The sequence below is a fragment of the Falco peregrinus genome, chromosome 3 (genome assembly GCF_023634155.1).
Source record: "Falco peregrinus isolate bFalPer1 chromosome 3, bFalPer1.pri, whole genome shotgun sequence".
NCBI lineage: Eukaryota > Metazoa > Chordata > Aves > Falconiformes > Falconidae > Falco > Falco peregrinus.
Window position 1 is genome coordinate 91489371 of NC_073723.1, and position 20881 is coordinate 91510251.

Genomic DNA, 20881 nt, shown 5'->3' on the forward strand with positions numbered 1-20881 from the left:
ATAATATTACAGAGCTTTCCAGTTAAGTTATTCCCATTTTACAAAGACAGCAAAGCAAAAAGTTGTCCTCATAGCTGCAATTCTAAGCAGCGATGTTTATTTGGAATAATTTCTAAAAACAACTTTAAACATCAAACATTAATGCTCCTGTTACAGATGTCATCCCACAACTGAGCAAGCAGCAACATATAAATTTAAAACACACAGTATGCTTTTCTTCTACATTAAAGATAAGAGATTACACATTTAAGCTTATGGAAACCATAGGACAAATCAGCCTACCACAAAAAAAAAAAAAGTTCCTGAGAATTAAGATTGCAGTAAGGACTCCTTTGAAAAAAGTTCAAGAGACAAGTACTTCAGATAGTAGCTTCTAAACCTCCGGGTGAGACCCCTGCCAGTATGTGGCTGACTTCTGAAGCGTTCACAAGAAGCAACTAAGAAAAAGCAATCCTGATGCAATAAGGATTAAGTTTACTATACATAGTTGCCCACACCTACACTGGAAATCCTGCCCTCATCTCCCCAAAGGTGCACAAAAAGATCCGCAGTCCACCGATTCACATTGACACATTCCAATGTAAGACAGAGGTAAAGCTGTATGTAACTGAATGATTTTGGAAAGAATGTTTCATCATGTTAGCAAACAAAAGGTAAGCACCTTGTAGATCAAAGAATTTCTCATTATGTAATTTGTTTAGCTGTTAAACATAGAAACCAAAGTCTAAAAAAATAATCAAGCAGAAAACAGTTAACATTGAAGAAATACTCAAAGAACATAGCTGATGTTGTACTGTAACATTTTACTTCATTTACATACAGCAAGTTTCACCCGTCCTATGATTTAAAAAGTACACAAGATATGTACATAAAGGAAACCAAACCCCATCAAAAGATGATCGTATGTGTGTATGTACATATACACACACAAAATGTGCAAATTTCTTTTAATCCAAATTAAACGAAGTGTAAGCAGGATAGAGTTGTACAATGATAATGGAACACGGTATTCTAGGTATCCTAATGATGTTTCGTATCTACAGCCAGTGCAAACTTACAAGGCACAAACTCAACGCTGACACTGTAGTGTTGTAAGTTACATTCAGGCACATCTCAATTTGTAATTCTTCAGAAAAAGATCAATGGAAGTGCTACTTCTGTACTAAACTGCCAGCCTTCTCTCAAAGTTTAGTCACCAAATTGATGTAACACAGATGCAATAGTTATCAGTAGGGTTCTGAGTTAATTTACAGCTGGAAACTCTGTGGCTAAAACATCTGTTACTTTCACATGTGAGGAGAGTGTATGCTATACCCCAAAATACTTCCCATACACTCCAAAGACTACCTATACCTTGCCAGCCTTGACATGTGGAATCTTACAGGACATTACTAGCACTTTTTTTCTAAATTTAGTCAAACTCCTGCAGAAGGTAAATCCAGATTTAAAAAAAAAAAACACCACAAAACATGAAAACCACCAAGAACAGCCAGCAAAACACCTTCTGAGATACTTGCATTTAACAAACTTTTGCTAAATTGCATAGTGACAGTGTGTACCAGCTAGTAAAGAGTTAAAAACAAAAGCTTGCTGTTTAAGGCAAAATTTTAATACAGCATAGCAGAAAAAGCCAAATACCATTTCCATCAGTATCTAAACAAAGTACTGGCCCATGTAGTCTTATCCTCACAGTGTTTTCTTTCTTACTTTAATAGCAAACCCACACATGTAGTATGCTTGATTAGCAAATTTTGTTGATTTTTCTAAATGACAGCAATTAATATGTAGGCTGATTGATACTGAAAACACTCAACAAATATGTTCTCTTCTACCCCTCAAAAAAGGGTTTTTGAGCCTATTGGGAGTTTGAAACTCACTTGTACCCAAGGTCTAATATAATAACTAAAATTGAACTAATCATTTAAAATTTTCTAGTATTTAATAGACATTACCACATCACTTTGCTGTCTCACCCTAAAATGGTATTTTCATATTATTTTCAATAGAATACATTTAATAGACATCTGAGGAAAACAATACAATACAAAAGCTTAAGGGTCTTTGCAAAGGTATCTTCTATTTCTTCTGCAAAATAAGAAAGAAGTGATTTTATTGGCATTTACTTGAAGTGCCATCAATAAAGACACAAGAATACTTAAGAAAGCAAAAAAGTTCTAAAACTCCGCATATATCTTTGGTTTAGCCTTCCTGACCAAAGTCTTCTGTAAACTTCTTTAACTTCTCCAGGTCCTGTTCATTAACTGTTGGTTTTGTGCTAGCTAGCGACCTGAGCATATCGATCTGTCAGAAAAAGAAAAAAACCCCACAAGTGTTTTCAGAAACAAGTGTAGTATCACTGCGAACAATCTTGTTGCCAAGACAAATATACATTAAAAAGCCCATTAGAACAAGATGACCACAGGAGCTCCTATTTACACAAAACTTTGAGCCTAAACACTTCTGCACAGAGGCAGCATTTTAGCCCTGTGAAGACAGTCAACTGTCAGTGAGTTTTCTAGTAACGAAACCGCAACCTCAGGTTTAGGTTTAAGCCGCTCATACATTCAAGCTCTATTAACCTCCTTTTACCGAAAAGAGGTGGTTTTTTTTTCTTTGGTCAGTTATTATTTTCAATCCATCTTTAACTACAGCAGTTTAAAGTGGAAAATAGATACTCCCACATTTCTTCACAGTCCAGCAACATAAAATGGTAGTTCATGATTCATCTCTAGCAACATTTTACTGTTCATGATCAGTAATTTCTGTCTCTTCAATTCAGTTTCCTAGGTAAATATTCAGACACCAGAAAAAGGAGTTCAGAAAATCAGAGGTCTACAAAGTTGAAAGCAGCAGTTAAAATATCCTATGACTAAAAAGGGGCAGGAAAACTAAATCAAGTCCCAGCCAGAAGCAACTGAAAAACATAGATGCCTAACACCACTTATTACTATAAAATTATGGGTAAACCCAAAGTTAGTATGATTTCCTACATTTGAGATCTGTCTGATCAGACTAGAGATACTGCTTAGAAAGAATGAAAGCCTGATCTTTTTAAGGACAAGAACTGATCTGGGGCACTGAAACAACCACCTATGCAACCATAGAGCATCAGAGCTCAGGTACCACTAGGAGCACACAAGGAATTGGTATGTTTAATTCCAGGAGACACTGATTAAAAATCTGCTTAGACTGTGCAGGCAGAAGTTTCAGGGCAGGCCTGCACCTGCACACATCCTTTTGTGTTTCCTCAGTATGCAAATTCTTTTCTGAAATACGGGCACTGCTATATTTACAAAGCAGTGCCTACTGTTTTAGAGGTTTTGTGATCCCATGAAATACATAAATTTCTTTCTTTCACTTACAGGACTGTTTGCTGACAAGAAATGATTTGTTATCAAGTCCTTCCCTCAAACACTGTACTTAAATTCAGAATCTCCTTTTGTTGCTCTTGGGGGGGAAAATACAGAATGAGCATCCAGCAATTTATTTTTTTTATTTATGCAGTGAACTAAAATTTCAGTTTGTCTTAAAATGACATATTTTATTCCCTAGACCAAAGCAGTATTTTAACACACACAAAAAAAACCAGCTGAAAGAGCTGTATCACCCATGAAAAAATTTAAACAAAACTACCATTACATGGACAATCTTTTTAGATTGTATTGTTTATGCCTGTATTCATTTCATGGGTAGTTACCTACAGCACATCGCTTCCCAATTGACACTGAATATAGTTTTCTAGTCCCCAGTATCAGTATTAATGCTACCAGAGCGACGGGAAGGAAGCATATCATGGGGCAGGGATCGCAAAGGTTTTAAATGAATAAAAGACAAGTGAAAGAGCAGTGGAAGAGCCACATGCTGTCTATGGATGAAAGGACAGCAGCTGCATGCCAACAGACAAGAAGAAAAGAAAGAAGTGTTTATCGAGGATAGAGTGCTGGCTTTTTCCACAAGAACGCTGTACTGTAGCACTGTATGTTGGGAATTCAAATGTTATCTGGTATGTCTAGTGTTTCTGAAAACAAACCATTCATCCAATTGCCTAGCATAACCATTAGAAAGTCTTTACCTTACATCTGCAAAGTATGAAAAAAATGCTACAGAAGAATACATACCATGGAAACTTGAGGCTCCAGTAATTTGTCACCTGGAACCTCCATCCATGTCATTTCTATGGCTTCAGGATCACCTGGAGAGCAAGGGGTGAACAAATCTACCATTGTATTTGGATTAGACAGTGATGGTCCTTTTACCTGAAAATAAGAAAATATTGAGTATATAGGAGTTACAATATTAAAGGCAAAAAAACAGAAGCTGAACAGCATCTTTAGAGCAAAAACTTGATTTTATGCAATGCCCCACCCATCGGGAAGACAAGTCCTGTGAAAGAGAAATTGTATAAATGTACTGGCATCATTCACTTCGAAAACATGCAACTGTAGCCAGATACTTAAATTTACATCAGGTCAAATCCCAAGAAACGCTTCCTCCTAAGGCTGAGGATTTCTGTGGAAAACTAACATGGCCAGGAAATCTAGTTTGAGAAGACCACCCTTCCTAGTTCCTTTCTAAAAACTTCTCAATAGTTATCCTTGAGTGCCCCTCAAGTTAGGAAGCCAGAAGTAGCTTTTCAGCCTTTGACATAACCGCACTACAAAGCTCTGAACACCTTTTCTGACACCACCTCAGCAGCACTGGATAGAAAACAGGGAGGGCCATCTAGTGGGAGAACAAGAAGCCATCCTTTTTTATCCCAGACACAGGGACAGAGCCAGAAAAGCTGCATCAGCGTCTGTTACCTTTCTGCAGCACATTATCTGGGACCCATAGTTTCATTTTCCTTTATCGTTACCTGCAGCATCACATATTCACAGGAACTCAAAACATGCACAAAGATTGAAGGACAGCATGCGAACAGGCTATTTTTAACAGGAGAGAACTGGATTTGCTATTCTAAACTGCATTTAAAGTGTGATGCTGGAGAGCACAGATTGTAACATTCAAAATGCACTGACAAGCCTGTATTATCACATAGAGCAAGGAATCCTTTGCAATGAATTCTTAATCATTGAGAGAAGCACTACTGCTTAACTGGGGCAAGTCAGCTTTACTAATTATTTGCATCGTAACAGCCTTATTGATTATACACATTTTATAATAAAAAATATAATAAAAACATTTTGCTTATAAAAATAGGAAATCACATCCAATTAAAGTACTACTAACCAAGTGGAATCAACCTGGCTTCTGTCAAGAGCCCTTTTGAGGGCCAGTACTTAAGTACTGCAGTTGTGAGGTTTATTCCTTCCTTTTTGGGGGGTAAAAGGTGGTAAGAATTCCTTTTGTGTTGCTGTGACAACTGAGGTTATTTTATTGCTTCATGGTAGTCTGAGACATGCCTCAGATTTCCAAATTTGAACAAAATGCTAAAAGGTAACAGCCCTTTAGCCAGAAATGTCATTGTCACTTAGAAGTCAACAATGGATAAATACTTCAGGCATCACTGCTTAAGGGAAGGAAGCATCTAGAAAATGCTTGATACTCCAAAACAGCTGTTTATTTTTAAACAAACACAGTTTACATCAGAGTTACTTCTGAGATGTCCTCAAAAGAAACTCACCATGTCACTGTTTCAAAATACTTGTTTTGTTTTTAAATTGGGAAAAGCTCCTCAAAAACCCTTTAAAATGTTTTGGAGTTCCCCCCCCCCTTCACCAAAATGACAGGCTGCAGGTTTATTTTAGTAACTACAAATTTGACCCAAGTTTTCCTCAAAGCAGACTCAGGAAACTTATGTAGTCCTTTCTTACATGTTCCTTTCTCTTCTTATCTTAAGCCGAATTTGTTCCTTGAAGAAACCATGGAAAAAAAAGAGTTTATATTCAAGAGTTCAAACTGTAGCTGTTCAGTTTAGGGCCCTGAACCCTTTTAAGTTAGGCTGAGTTACTGGTGAAAAACCTGTAACAGAGATGAAGAAGAACTGCTGCCAACACAAGTTACATGGTACATATCTCTTAACAGGAACAATTTTAGATACTAAGCTAACTTATTCAACCCCACACCTGCTTTGTTAAGGAGCAACAAATGAAAGCTTCCCTTTACAGCAGCAAAAACCTCTGCAGAATACCTCAACACACCTTCACTCAAGATACATGAATTTCTGTAAAACCAAAAAGTGTGCAGTAAAAACGTAAACAAAAAATACTTTTAGTCTGGGTCTACTCTAAAAAAAATACTACACAGGAAAAATAATTTTAAGTTAAACATGTTGTATGTATTTGGAACTTTTTACATAGCCACTGATAACATTACACTTTTTTTTCTCCGTTGAAGAGCTTAACAATTTATAGAGAACAGTTAATTTGATTGAACAGGACACACATGCAAATTCTCAGGGTTGGGGTGGGGAGCATTCCCAGATTTAATGAATTCAGATTGATGCTAAAGAACTCTAGATGGTTCTTTTGAAGAAGTGTTTCTTAAGTTAATAGTATGTAGAGGTAACTGCAAGGTAAGCCAAACAATGTATTTTCAATTGTCTCTAAGACACACCTCAATAAGTGTAATCTAGTTTTTATGTTCCCATCCTATGAAACAAAGGCCACAGGCCTTGCTCAGCTGTCTTGCATCTTTACTACTCTTGCAAGTAACACTGATTCACTGTTTTTACCAGAACTTTATAAGAATCTTGATTTTTCAGTCAAGAAAAATATCCCAAGTAAGCAGAATGCGCATTAATTATAATCCATCTGTTTCCATGTGGATGATGGATACATTCAATTAAGCACGCTAGTAAAACAAAGAAAGAATCACATAACTTGGTCCAGAAAAAGAGCACCTCTAACATTCCCACTTAAGTCATACTCCAAACTGAATGCTTTTGACACTACCTAGAGACGTGAAGAGTCAGGAGAGCTTGGATTACACAACATGAATACCCAGAACTAGCTCCACCAGACTCATGGCAGGATGGGAAGCCAGGAGAAATACCCAAGTTCTCCCCTTGACGATAAAAAGAACACTTTGTAAGTATTACCCAAAACCAAATTCAGTTTACTTGCAAGGAATTTTCAAATTAAGATAGTTCTCAGAGATGAAGTAACTAAAAAATTTTTTGATTCCTACTTACTTTTTTAAAATGAGTAGCTGATTGCACTTTTCTAACAGGTTGCATTAGTGCATCACGTACAATGATGCTTATATCTGCACCAGAATAGCCATCAGTTCTCTTTCCAAGCTCTCGATAATCTGATTCTGTTAGGAGATTTGGAGTTGACCCAAGGTGAAGTTTGAACATTGCTGCCCTGGCATGGTCTTCAGGTAAAGGAATATAAATACGCTTCTCAAACCTGGTTTAAAAGAGAAAAAACAAAATGTTCCACAGATGCTAGCTCACGCAGGTGCACAGTGGAAAGAAGCTTATGCAAATAAGTATATAGTTTGTTCCTAACAGTATTAGAAAGAAGCAGTTTCAGTATTATAAATCTTTTAAAAAATCAAAGGCAAACAACTTGTTCTCATAAATAATACTGTAGCTAGCATAAGCCAAAATCCAGAATATAACAACTACTTCCTTTTCATGTCAAAGATCTTCTCTTCAGACTGAGGTTTTTTTCGGATTCTCTTCAGCAGTTTGTGTTTTCAAAGGAAAAACTGAGGGAGAAGTCTTTAAATGTTGAAATGTATTTGAACAGTTTTCACACTCAAAGAAAGAACTGCCTGATAACAAGCTGACACAATGACTTCCTACAGTCTCCAACTAAATTAAAGAAAACCTCATCATTGGAAGCATATTTGAAGTCATATTCTCAATATAGTTGTCAGTAGAAAATGTTGATAACTGCAGTTCTTTCTTTGAAACAGCATCTGATCTCACAGTAGGGATTACCTCCCAACAAAATAAGAATGACTGCAAATTTTGTAGAACACAGTTAACTTTATATACATGACAAAGTGGGTCAAATCCATTAAAACCTAATTTGATCGCTGCCATTGTTTACAAGTTCCTTTAAGTCCTATAGACAAGAGTTAGAGAGCTACTCTTTCACACTGCAGAGAATCAGAGAATGGTTTGGGTTTGGAGGGACCTCTAAAGGTCACCTAGTCCAACACCCCTGCCATGGGCAGAAATATCATCCACTAGAACAGATTGCTCAAAGCCCCATCCAACCTGGCCCTGAAAACTTCCAATGATGGGACATCCACAACTTCTCGGCAACCTGTTCCAGTGTATCACCACCCTAATCACAGAAAAAAAAAAAAAAAAAAAAAAAGGGTCTCTCTCAAGTAACCTAAACCTAAACCCTCCTTCAGTTTAATGCCGCTGCCTTTTCTCTTATCACTACAGGAGAGGTGTTCCAGCCCTCTTGATTTTCATCATCATGGCCCCCACATGGACCCACTCTATCAGGTCCTTGTCTGTCTTGTACTGTGGGCCTCAGAGCTGAAATTTCAAGAATTACTTGAAATTTTAAGCAACATGGTCATCTCCAAATTGGTCTTACACAAAACTGTAGTCATACAGGTTGGAAGCAACCTTTGGAGGTCACCTGCTCCAACCCCCAATCAAAGTATGGCCAGCTTGAATTAAGTATATAAATAAACAGACACTCACAAAAAAGTAATGTTTCTTTAGCCTACAAAAATGACCATTATTCAAGCTGCATCCTTATCACAACAGTCATATTTGTCCCACGGCTGTATTTGTCCTCTGCTGCTCTGCAGCTCAAAGAACGATCCAGCTAATCAGATATATATATGGCAGCCCTTTGTCTACAAAACAGCAGTTAAAACACGCACTGTAAGATCACAAATTATGCCTGACCGGTAGAAAAACATGGTGTTTCTGTGTAACATAAGGGCTACATTTCCGTGAAAGAACTCAAGCTACTCAACAGTTTGGTAACAGCTGAAAAGGAAAGCTCTACCCCTTCCTGCCCTTCTGAAGTGTGTATTTTGTAACTCGTTCCCCAAGCCCACCAGAAACCAACTAACAAGGAAACAGAACAGTTTTCTGCTTGCTCAAGCTCTATCATCTAATCAAGAAATCAAATAAACTACAGGGCGAATATAAAAGTGAACAACCTACCTCTTTAAAGGGGCAAAGGGCTATTAGTTTGGCTCAGTCCATCTCATGAAGTTAAGTTGTAGAACATTAGCCATATCTGGAAACACGAGCTGGAGTACTACCTCCAGTAGTCTCAGACTGAACCCTTACAACAGTTGTAAATTTTATACCATGAAAACAAATGCCATCATACCTTCTCCTGATAGCAGAATCTAAAACCCAGGGTATGTTTGTTGCTCCTAAGACCAAGATTCCTTCATTGTCAACACCAACCCCTGTATCAGGCAGAAATCATTTCACTGTTTAGATGATCACAGAGACAGTTTTAAAATACCATCAAAATTCAACAGGATGGAACTGCAGATCTTTTTACTGTTCTCATGCAAGCTATGCTTAAAATACATTTAATTGCTCTGACTAATTCTGAAAACCAAGCAAACTTACCTTGCATCTGGACTAGAAATTCTGTTTTTATCCGTCTAGCAGCCTCACTTTCATTTTCACTTCTTGACCCACAGAGAGAATCTATCTCATCAATGAAGATAATAGAAGGTTTGTTTTCTCTGGCAAGCTGGAACAAGTTTTTCACTAATCTTAAAAAAGGAAACAGTTTCAGTTATCTTAATGATTACACCGGTAAAAACACATAACTTATTATGATACAGTCACTTCCTTTAGAGAAAGCTAAAGAGAGAAAAGTGTTAACATAATGCTACTCAAAGATACAACATTCTTCCAGCTCCAAGACTCTGCAGTATACTCTGTATTTTTATATATATATATATATGTATATATCAGTATAATGGGAAGTGAAACATTTTAGAGTACTCCAGGCAGGGTTTTGCAAGAAAACACCGTTTTTTCAGTTTACATTTCTACAAGAAATCCTGGACTATACAAAAGCACCACTCTGGATGGATCAAAAGAACACTGCTTTCTCTTATTTAACGTTTGTATCCTAACTAGATTAACTCTAGAGATTTTCTAAGAAATAACGTGTACATTTACTTTATACAACTTTAGTAAATACTTTTTATATGACAAGAAAAGTTGGTTTGCAAACAAAAATCCCCCAAAACCTTGCCATGTCTTATTAACACATTTTACTAAGTTAAAATGCAAAATAAATAGGAATATGCTGGGAAATTCTTCACACTACCAGCACTAAATCTCAGACTATAGTCTCAAAGCCAAACAGAGAAAATGCCAAGCTCCAGTTTTGTATTGCTTTTGCAAGAGAAGAAAAGCAGCTTCAGGTTTTCAGCTTTTGGGAAAGAAAAAAAATTCAAACACTATCTAAAGGCCTTTCTTCCTCATGCTATCAACAAATAGTGTAACTTAGTTGTCCCACACTTCAAACTATTTCATGGTTTTGACAAGTATTCTTATCATACCAAAGTCCTTTCTGCACAACAAACCCAGAGCTGCTTCTTAATTCAGATAATCTTCATTGGAAGCCTAGACAGTCAAATTCCTGCACTTCTAGACTGCAGCCAACATGCCACTTCAGGCTTCCTGGTCGTCTTCACATACCACAAAGTAACAAACAAAGAGTTAGCATGGGGAACCATGGAATTTTCTTTCACAGCTGCTCCCCTCCAACCTACTTTTGCAAGTCTCTTATGTCTTCCAGATTTTGGTTGAAATTGGGGATAAAGAAAAATCTCCTCTGTATGGACAAAGAAATGCCACATGTTAACAGCACAGCTTCTGGGACAGATGATGGGGAGATGCCAAGAGGCAGAGTATCTCAACACTTCAGACTGATGTAGTGTGCAATCACAGTTGAGTTCAGAAGGTGAATGAGCTCCACAGCGCTCCTGAAACCTTTTGAGCTAGTTTTAAAAAACTATCTTGAGGACTGAAGACAGGTCCAGCTGCAGCAGCACAAAATGCAGCACATTATATCTTCATATGGCACTGCAGCACCAAGCATAGAAACACCTGAAATCTGTTTTAAAACAGTAAGTGACCCTTCCCTCAAATTCCATTTCTTTACAGCAGCTCTACCTCTATACAATTTCTTCTTGCCAGTGTTTTGCTGGACCTCTGACAACTCCAACTTACTTTTCACTTTCACCTAACCACTTTGAGACAAGGTCAGAGGAAGATACTGAGAAGAAGGTAGAGTTGTTTGCTTCTGTTGCCACAGCTTTTGCTAAATAAGACTTTCCTGTTCCTGGTGGTCCAAACAGGAGAATCCCTCTCCAAGGTGTTCTCTTTCCTGCAAGAGAGAAATGAGAAGTCTTCAAAATACTGTAGAAAGAGTGAACCTATTTTTCTGATGAAGCCCCTCTAATTTACTCAGAGGTTTTTCCACATCTACCCGTGAAACTTCTGTCAGATGGATCACAATCTCTGTTAAGAGCTCAGCTTGAGTCTCTGATACACTGGCATAACACTCTTAGACCCCAGTGCTGGTCTGACCGGCCAATAGCAAATAAATGCTGTAATTCTGACCTGTAAACAGGTGTGGAAATTTAATGGGCAAGATCACTGCTTCTTTAAGTGCTTCTTTGGCACCTTCAAGGCCAGCAACATCACTCCATTTGACATTTGGTCGCTCCATAACAATTGCTCCTATAAGAAAAGATTAAATACGTATCTTCTCATAAATTCAATAAATTCCACCGAGGAAAAAAATTATTAAGAAATCTATACCCATGTCCATACTGAATAAAACCAAGGCATTTCTCAGCAGATAAACACTGAATACTGTTAGTAAACCAGATGCTATTTCTACAGAAATCCATCACATTGTTTTACCACAGTAAACCATGGATAACCAGAATACTCGAGAGTTAGCAGAAGTCTTATAATAGACAAAGCTAGTCTGTAACTGACCAGTAAATATATGTTTAGTTGTCCGAGGAGTACCTTCTCTAATAGGTACCCACAGGCACAGTCTCCTCGCTAAACCATTGTACTTCCCAAAAAATCTGAAATTTCATTTTAAACAGGTGACGCAATGTAGCTGCACTAGCCCAGGATTTCTAAGATTCTCCTGCTGATGAAGTAACTTGTTGGGTATCTCCAGATGTGCAGCAAACAATTGGATCATCTCATGGTAAACAGATTTGAGAGCTAAGGCTGAAAGCATCAGAAAGGTTATATGGAGCCTGTTTAGTTCCAGAAATATTTTCTTAATTTTGCCATGTTCTCTCAAAGTCTATCGCCAAGTCTTGTCTCGCTCAAACAAGTTCAGCCTGACTTTAGTCAACTGAGCTGTAATTTAGCCTTCTCTTCAGACTTCAGATTGTTTAGTCTGACATGCTATAAATGATTTTGTCTTGACTACTTTTAGATGGGACAACTTGGAACTAGTAATTGAATATTAGATCTTGTAATCCTAGGCAAGGCAAATCCAAAAGGTAAGAGAAGTTTTCTCAGATAAACAAATGCCAACAAACCCAATGCTTATCTCAGTACTCTGGAAGTTTCAGTTGCCCTATTTCTCTACAAGGAGTTTTCTATAATTTCACAATTGGCTTTCACCAGCTATTCTCTTAACATTTTCACCTTATGCCTTCAGAGCTCTGTGAAGTAATTTAAGACTTTTCTTCTACAGGATTGAAAATTTACTGTTACTCACTGGCTAACGAATAAAGCCAATAACACTTGCTTACTCTATCTATCTCTTTAGATACTTTCTCTTTTGCTGCATTCCTTTTATATCAGATCGAAATGAACAATTTCTGTTAACAATTGCAATTGTTAAAAAAATTGAATTTACCAGAAGCAGCATCATACTGTTAAAGATGTTAAAAATATTATAGAGAAAGTTGACTGCAAACTGTCTTAGCTTGCAATCTACACACTGGAATTAATTCAACCACACACTTCCAATGCATTACATACTTTTACTAGGTTAGTTACACCTCAGTTTCTTAAAGTAAAGAGAACTATGGGCTCCATCACTGAAATAATTAGCAGAACAGGTACCAGTTCAGATAGGAACAAGAGATCATTTTGAAGCTGAAATATCAGCTATCTGCACCAGACATACCATGGTAACTGAAACTGCTGCACTGTAAGAGATTACCTGTACCAGGACAGAAATGGCACTGGAATTGTAAGCTTCCTAATTTTGTAGGTCTAAATTAATAGCTGGAAGATTAATAGAGTGCAAAAAGCCTTCACAATTCTGAGCAAGAGTACATGACAATCAACCCACAACTACTGCTCAGTCTGAATGTCACTGGTCACTTCTTCCACAATAGGTCAAGTTGCTATTATAATTAAAATCTTCATAAATACCCACAGATCTGGGAAAGCTTCATAAGGCAAAGTCAGAAAAATTAAATACAGGGAATTTCAGTGGCTATTGTGGAAGCAAAATGAAAATCAGCAATCTGAAGTCTGTCCAGGACTCATATTACCTAAGTAACAGTCTCCTGTATTAAATTCAAAGATACCAAGGATCTCACACCTTAGACCTCCAAGCAGTCAAATGTATAAGAACACTGTCATTTTATACCAAGTATCAAAGTAGTGATTAGCGATGGGCGCAAGAAACTGTTTCTTGAAGTAATAACTGAAGGTCAGATTCACGTGGGAAGAAACAAAGTCTTTACAGCAGGCGACAGGATAAGAGCCCAATGCTCATACTTTTTCAAGCATTTTAAAATACAGGAAACTATCCCATATAACTGTGCATAGGACTAAATAAATGTGCAGAGAAGTAGAAAAAGCATGACAGTTTACAAATACAATACAATAGCTCCTGAAGTGACACAGGCAGAGACCTGGGAAATGCATTCGATCTTTGTTACACTGAAAAATAGGGGAAGAACAGTGAAGTTTCTTCAGATCCGTAAGCACCTTCTGGCAGGGAAGCTCTGAACAGTTTTTCACCACTAAAGGGTAATAAATATCAAAAAAAGCCTCTTTTTTACCATCTACAAAAAATACTGGTAGTTGCTATACGTTGCATCACTGACTGTATTCAGCATGAGTTCATAAACCCAAGCTATTATGTTACTCAACTGGGAGAGCATCATCACTGCATATAAGGAAATGCTGCCTGTTGCAATAAACGGGCAAGAATCCACATTCCCAACCCCTAAACCTGAGCACAGGCTTTTCTGTGAAAATGGTCCTGCTTACACTAAGTGTTTGTATGATGTCTGTTACCTTAACCCTAGGCAATACTCCAGTGCACTGGAGTAAAAAATACTGATTCAATTTAGCCAATAGCTACCTGGGATTTTGCAACTTCTCCTGCTGCAAAATGTTACCCTGACAAATAGTACAATTCTAACATGAAGCACAGGGTGCAGGAGATACATTTCAACACAGTCACTGTATAACTGCATGGCACACAAACTCATACTTACATAAAAAAATTATGCTTTTGTATGTGAAGAATACATACTAGTCAAACCACCTACAGACATTAAGCTAATCCATAACATTTAGATGGCAAAAATATAGGAATTTGCTTGAATGAAGCCACATTTACTTAAAGAAAAGGATGCTTCAAAATTACCTTGAAGCTGATTCTGTAGCTTCTTTTTTTCAGGATCCTCTGACTCCCCTTCCCCATCACTATCATTCCTGATTTGGAAACAAGAAAAAAAAAAGTTGAAATACAGAGAGACTGCTGTCTTAGGATAAAAACCAGAACACAAAAAGCAGAAAAAACACCAGCCTGAGGAATGAAAGAAACCCTGAGATGCTTTCAGATCTCTACAATTTTACATCATTGTACTCCTGCCTTTCTACACCCTGTTCTAATTCACCCTCCTCACCATTTCAACTACCTTTTATGGGTCTGAGCCCTCTCAGAACACTTCTGCATGCTCTGAGCCAGCCTTTAAGACACAAAAGCCCTTGTATTGAGGAACATGGAGGCACTAAAATGGTTATTTGTAGACACTGGCACTTGTCCCCTATCTAGGACTGCAACAGGGCTTGGTCAATTCCATCTAGTACTATGAAACTACACCTTCATCTTTTCAGAAAAAGGAAACTAGAAACGGAAGAAGGAAAATAGAGACTAGATAGTCAACAGTTGAAATAGAGGTCATGAAAATACATGTAGCCTCTACCATATTACCAGTTCCTTCTATCACAAACCAGCAGAACACAGTACAGCTCAAAAAATAAAACTGATGAGACGAGCAGACAATGAAGGAGACTGAAAAATCAGGTGAAGTTTCAAGAGACAACTGAGCAAATCAAGCTGTTCAGGACTGCTAAAACCTGCAATCCCACCAGAAGGTATCATCCTCAACCCTTCCTCTCTCCTATCCCCATGAAGGTAGCATCAAATGGAAAAGTGGCTCTTCTTTTTCAGCCCTCTCATATGCAAAATGAAAACAAATCTAATAAAAGGAAAGCAGCAAATAAACTAGGCAGCAGCACAGCATTATAGCGATTCAGTTCATCTACAGAACTTCACCTTACGTACAGCTTTGCAATTATTACCAAGTGTGAGACAGATCAGTCTCGGGCCCCAGTAATCACTGGTCTGAATATATTTTCTAGTTACTAAGTATTAAGTGTAGAAAAATTTTAAGGGTCATCAGGCTCACTGCCATTAAATCTGATAATCATGCGTTAGTCTGAAACAGCTTTCATTCTTCAGTGACTTTCCTATACAAATGTTTGCAGATTTTAGTAAACAAGAAAATAAATGCCCGTGATGCTAATTCATGTTTTTTTCTTTAAGCAGCCCACTATTTCAGCATTAGTAATCATCTGAAGCATTCCAAAAACACTAGTTAAAATGATCTTTGAAGAGTAGAATTTTAGAATAAGCTGAGTTCAGGAAGTATTTTGCTTTACCTTCTCCAAAAACATACCCTTTTCCATCAGTAGGACCAGACTCTTTAACTGGTTTTGGTGCAGATTTTTCTTTCTTTTTCAGATATTCTTTCAGCTTTTCTGCTCTGTCCAAGTATTCTGCACATTTCATTCTAATGCTCTGTTTTGCTTTATCACCCTGTGCTTCATCTAAGAGTTTGAAGAGAAACAATGCTTTGTTAACAGCAAAACACATGTGCATCAATCAGAAAAAAGACTAAATCTCTGTCATCTTTACTTCTTATCAATATAGGCTCATAACATAACCAAACAGCTCAACTACTTATTTTTCCACTATACTGTGGAAAGTAGTGACAGGAAGGATGTCATCACCCACCAGAAATCAAATATACACCTGAACACTGTTTTGGCTTAAAATTTGACTGTAAAGGATTAAGGGACAATGGCACTGGAAGCTTTTTTATCAGACTTTCAAGCCACCATACATTGTCTTCGCTCCTTTTCTAAAATAGTTCATCAAGAAGCTGGTTGTGCTAAGCAATATTTATTTAGAAGCATACTTTATGTTTCCATAGCCTGCTAATTTTAGAAGATGTTCACATCAAAGTAAAAAAAAAAAAAAAAAATCACACAGAACACCTGAGTTGTGTGGTTCAACAGCCACACTGTTCTCCAAGTCACTACTACAGTATTTGAAATCAGCAATCAAAGTTTAACATGTTAGGTTTATATGTTAAGTTTCCAAAAGTAAATCAGTATTGTTAAAAGCACAGGAAGGGATATTCTAATAAAGTCCATAAAATATAAGAGGATAAGAAGTGATAAACACAAATTATCCTAATTGATTACAAAGAAAACAGTGTTTTTTTTCAAAGCATGGAGATCTGTTAAATGGATTTATGTCAGGCAAGCAACCCTAGCCCACTCAGATTAGGGCTGTACCTACATTAACAATGCCCACTCCTTGCACACAAACACTGGACATGACACAAAAGGTACAGAGAAGTGTGAACAGGCAAAAAATAACGAGAATATGGAAACTGAAGAAAAATTACAAAATTTTGGCCAAGATGAACAGCAAGAGCATGATTAAGGAGCAAAAAATGCCAGCAGAGAGATTGGAGAAAGGCAAGTGGCATGACTTCAGGAGCAAAAAAATACAGCAAAGTGTTATTTGTGTAACACATGGTTTTCAACAGAAATACAGGAATCCCTGTACTTATTGTCACATTTCCTCATGCAGTGGCCAGCCTGAAACATTGCTACCAAAATCCAGAAGAGAGCAAACCCCTGTTCCCAGTCTTAAAAAGCCCTAAAACAAAACACAAATATAAAATAATCTGATTTCTTATAAGAATGGAGCAGTCACACAACACAGTAAAGGCAAAAGCTGCAAAATATATGACCTCAGTCAAACTACAATTAGCAAGTATCAACTGATGATGAAAGTAAAAATTTAAATACTGATGTCAACGTAAGAGATTACTCTCTGCAATTTGACAACTAAACTCTACTTAATCATCCAATACATTACACTTACATTTAACAACATGGAGAAAATACTGCACAGCGTGTTGGTACAAGCGGAAGGCTTCCTCATAGTTTCCTGCTTTATCTTCTTGTGCTGCCTTGCTAGCAAGGTCTATTGCTTTCTGTAACACAATCAAATCATCAAATGTTGTGTAAGTGCATTTTGCATCATCAGAGACATTTTAAGCTGTTGCTCTGACTTTTTTGATGGTCAGTTTTTCTGCTCTTCAACATTTACCTCAAAAAGTTGAAGTCGATTAACTGCAAGTCTTAGGTGGTGCTTTGTGCATGAGAGAATACATTTATGAACTTTTTATAATATATAACACTTTTTATGAACACTGATTAACAAACTGCTAAAATTTGCTAACACAAGTTGGAACTACTACTGGTTTGTCTATGCAGTTTTCCTTACTAATCTCTCACATTTACTATGGAAAGATTTGGAAGGGTTTTTTTTAAATCACAGACCTAGACACTTTGAACTATGACTGATAACATCACTAAGTCCCATCAATAGCAGAGTCAATACAGGAAGTACATGATTACAATGCACTTAAACTAGCACTTCCAGCTATGCTGGGAGACATCTTCAAAGTCTATTTGTTAGACTTCTCTCAAAGGATTTCAGTTCTTGATAGCCAAATGAGAAATTCTAATTACCATTCCCCAGTGGGAGGGGAGAAAAAAACCCACCAGACAGAGGATGCACCCAAATCTCAAGCACTAAGAGAAGTTCTAGGAGAAGTTATAGATGGATTTTTAATTTATTTGTTCAGCTAATTTTCAATAAAACTGACTGTGATCCAACCCTTACTGTATAAGACAGCCTGTGGATTTGTTGATATCACCGTTATTCTTTTGGTCTTAAGTGCTTATTATCTTTCATTACACTTTGCTCCTTGGATTGCCTATACCACTTCAGGACAGCTGAAGCTATCAGTTTGAATGACCAGTTCATGTAAGTTCAAAAAAAGGCTGTCAGTTAGCCAGAGTTAACCAATGCTAACTAAATTTTCTATAGCCCTACATGTATTTTTCCACACTCAGTCAATTTCTTTTCCTAAGCATTGTTAGTATGCTCAGGATGACTATGGTAATGCCAGGGAGCAAGGTGGAGAGCTTCAACTGCAGCAAGGAGTTGTCACTAGACATTCCAGTACAGATACTCTTGCCACTAACCAGACGCTCTGATGTGTTTCCAGCAAAACAAAGCTGGTAAACAGTAGCCATGAAAGAAGAAACAGCAAAATCCCTCACTATTGCTTTGTGTTGCTCTGTTGGAAACAAAGATCATCTCAACAGATCTACCCAAAATCAAAGAGTAATTTATTTTAAAACAATGATCCAATAAAGCAGACTCTACAGCTCTGTTGTGGCAAATGCTGGAACACTAAGCATCTGTTTCTCTGGAACAGAATTTAGTTTTCCATTTTTGAAGAAGTCATGAGCTGATAAGCAGTTCACCACATATGAACGAGCAGTCCCTGCCTTGCTGCTCACCTTGTGCTGGCTCCATTAGGCCCCTCTACGCACCATTCAAACCCAGCATAAGAGCAAAAACTAACCCCAAACTGAAGTTACTGTCTTCTTAGAAGTCCTTAAATTACCACAGTAGAGTTCAGTGATGCCTGGATCCAGTACAAAGACAATGATACACGTGACACAATACAAAGAATAAACATCAAAGACCACCTGCTAAAACAGAACTGTGAGAAAACAGGGCATGTTGCAGCCCTGCTCCTCTGAAATAAAGTCTACATTGTGTATTGACTGGTTTTGGTATACTCTGTTTTGGTAAACACCCAAAGACTACTACTTGGGTATTAGATTCTCAACTCTAGTACTTCACTGTATCAGCTGGCACCTTAGCCTGTTACTGTAATGAAGAACACTGCTACCAAATGGGAAATAATTTATTAGAAAGTTGTATGAACTAGGACATAGACGACCAGCTCTAACTACTCATATGGCTATGGTTTGATAGTTTGACAAACATTGCCCTTGGAAAGATCTTTAGCTTAAACAGGTTTAATTCTCCTGCTTATTCTAGACCCTGCAATATCACCCCTAGCTTTGCCAGTATAAGCATTACATGGTCATAATGAGCTTACAGAAATGATCATGGTTGAAAGCAGCTGAAGAGAAATTACTATTTTAAATCCAGGTCATTTCTGAATCTGTTTTGCTAACCAGCTGCAGGAACAACAATACAGCCCCAACTGAGAGTGAACTCAAATAGAAAGAGCAGGCAAATCCTTCCTTCGGTCAGTAGTTTTAGAAGCAACCTAAGCCAAACTACGCATCTAGACCGCAAGAGGCAACAGGGTTTCCCAGGCTGACACCAGGCCCCGCTGCTCCAGCGCCCCGCAGGGCCGGTACGACCGCCTGCCCGGCAGGTCCCCGTCCCCTCCTCAGGGGCTCAGCGCCCCCGCCAGCAGAGGCCAGTGCTGCTGAGGGGCTCAACCCGCGAACTGTTACTGCCGGGCCCCCTCGGCACCCCCTTCCTGCTGCGCCTGCCGACAGGGCAGCCCCCGGCCCCGGGGCAGCAGGTGCCTGCGCTGCCTGTCCCCCACCCCGCCGGGACACGCCGCGGGCGGGCAGGCGGCGAAGACACCCCGGAGCCCGCTCCCTGCTGCCCGCGGCCGCCGACCGCCACCGCCTGCCGGGCCCGCGCCGCTCCGGGCACGGCCGAAGTCGCTCTTACCTGCAGGTTGCCGGTGGCGCCCGCCATAGCGGAGAGGCGAAGAAGGAGGCAGGAGAAGAGCGCAGGCCCGCGGCTGCCGGTGGCGGAGCTCCCCTTCCCCCGCCGCCCACCGAATCGAAACCGCGGCCTCCACCGGGCACTTCCGCACCGCGACGGACCGATCCACTTCCGCTTCCGGGCAGCGCCCCGCGCGCCGAGCCTGAGGTCAGTGCCGTGCGCCGAGCCCCGCCCCGCCCCGCCCCGCCCCGCCCCGCCCCGCCCGCGGCAGCGGTGCGCATGCGCATACCAGGGTTCCCGTGGCCCCGCGCCGCGCCGTGCCCGGCCCTGGCGCTGGCCGTGGCGCTGGTGGTGGCGCAGGCGGTGGCGCGGGCTGGAACAAGTGCCGAGCACTTGTATCCCCACAACAGTAATAAGCTCGTAACGACCGGGGACTCAGCCGTGAGCCGCCAAGTGTTGCTCGCGCCTGGGTTGGCCGTGAAACGCGAGTAACGCGTGGGATGCCTTTAGGTAATGGCGGAGGAAGTGACTCAGGGCACACAGCAAGTGACAGACCAGTTTTGGGAAGTTAGCTTGTTGTGTGGACGTATGGACCTCTACTAAATCTGTGATGTACCCTTCCCTGTGCCACTGTAATTCCTCTAGGGCAAAAAAAAGAATATCTGAGGAAGTTCGCTAATCGGCCCCCCTTCTTCCAATTACCTCCAAGTCACCACAATACAAGTTTGCCTTAATAATTCCAGTGTCACTTTCTGATCCTGTTTGGTAACACAATAGCTCGCTGAACCTTTCTGATGTGGTTGGCAGGC

General features: G+C 39.2%; 1 protein-coding gene across 1 annotated transcript; it reads right to left on the reverse strand.

Moving 5' to 3' along the window:
- Positions 1–783: 783 nt before the first annotated feature.
- Positions 784–20252, reverse strand: VPS4B (vacuolar protein sorting 4 homolog B). Its single transcript, XM_055800819.1, has 11 exons — positions 20076–20252; positions 17379–17490; positions 15877–16027; positions 14559–14626; positions 11531–11650; positions 11138–11294; positions 9515–9663; positions 9264–9345; positions 7133–7352; positions 4119–4256; positions 784–2301 (listed from the first exon to the last, which is right to left on the reverse strand). Exons 1-11 carry the CDS (start codon positions 20100–20102, stop codon positions 2200–2202), a joined length of 1326 nt encoding a protein of 441 aa, XP_055656794.1. The 5' UTR covers positions 20103–20252; the 3' UTR covers positions 784–2199.
- Positions 20253–20881: the final 629 nt, after the last annotated feature.

What these genes read in the sequence shown, in the direction of transcription:
- VPS4B (XM_055800819.1), bottom strand. Translation starts at nt 20,102, where the DNA reads ATGGCGGGCGCCACCGGCAACCTGCAG. An exon ending in GCTACAGAATCAGCTTCAAG is followed by an intron (nt 11,651 to 14,558) that starts GTAATTTTGAAG and finishes CTTTTCTTATAG; the next exon opens with GAGCAATTGTTATGGAGCGA. An exon ending in TGGTTAGGTGAAAGTGAAAA is followed by an intron (nt 9,664 to 11,137) that starts GTAAGTTGGAGT and finishes TCCTTTTTTAAG; the next exon opens with ATTAGTGAAAAACTTGTTCC.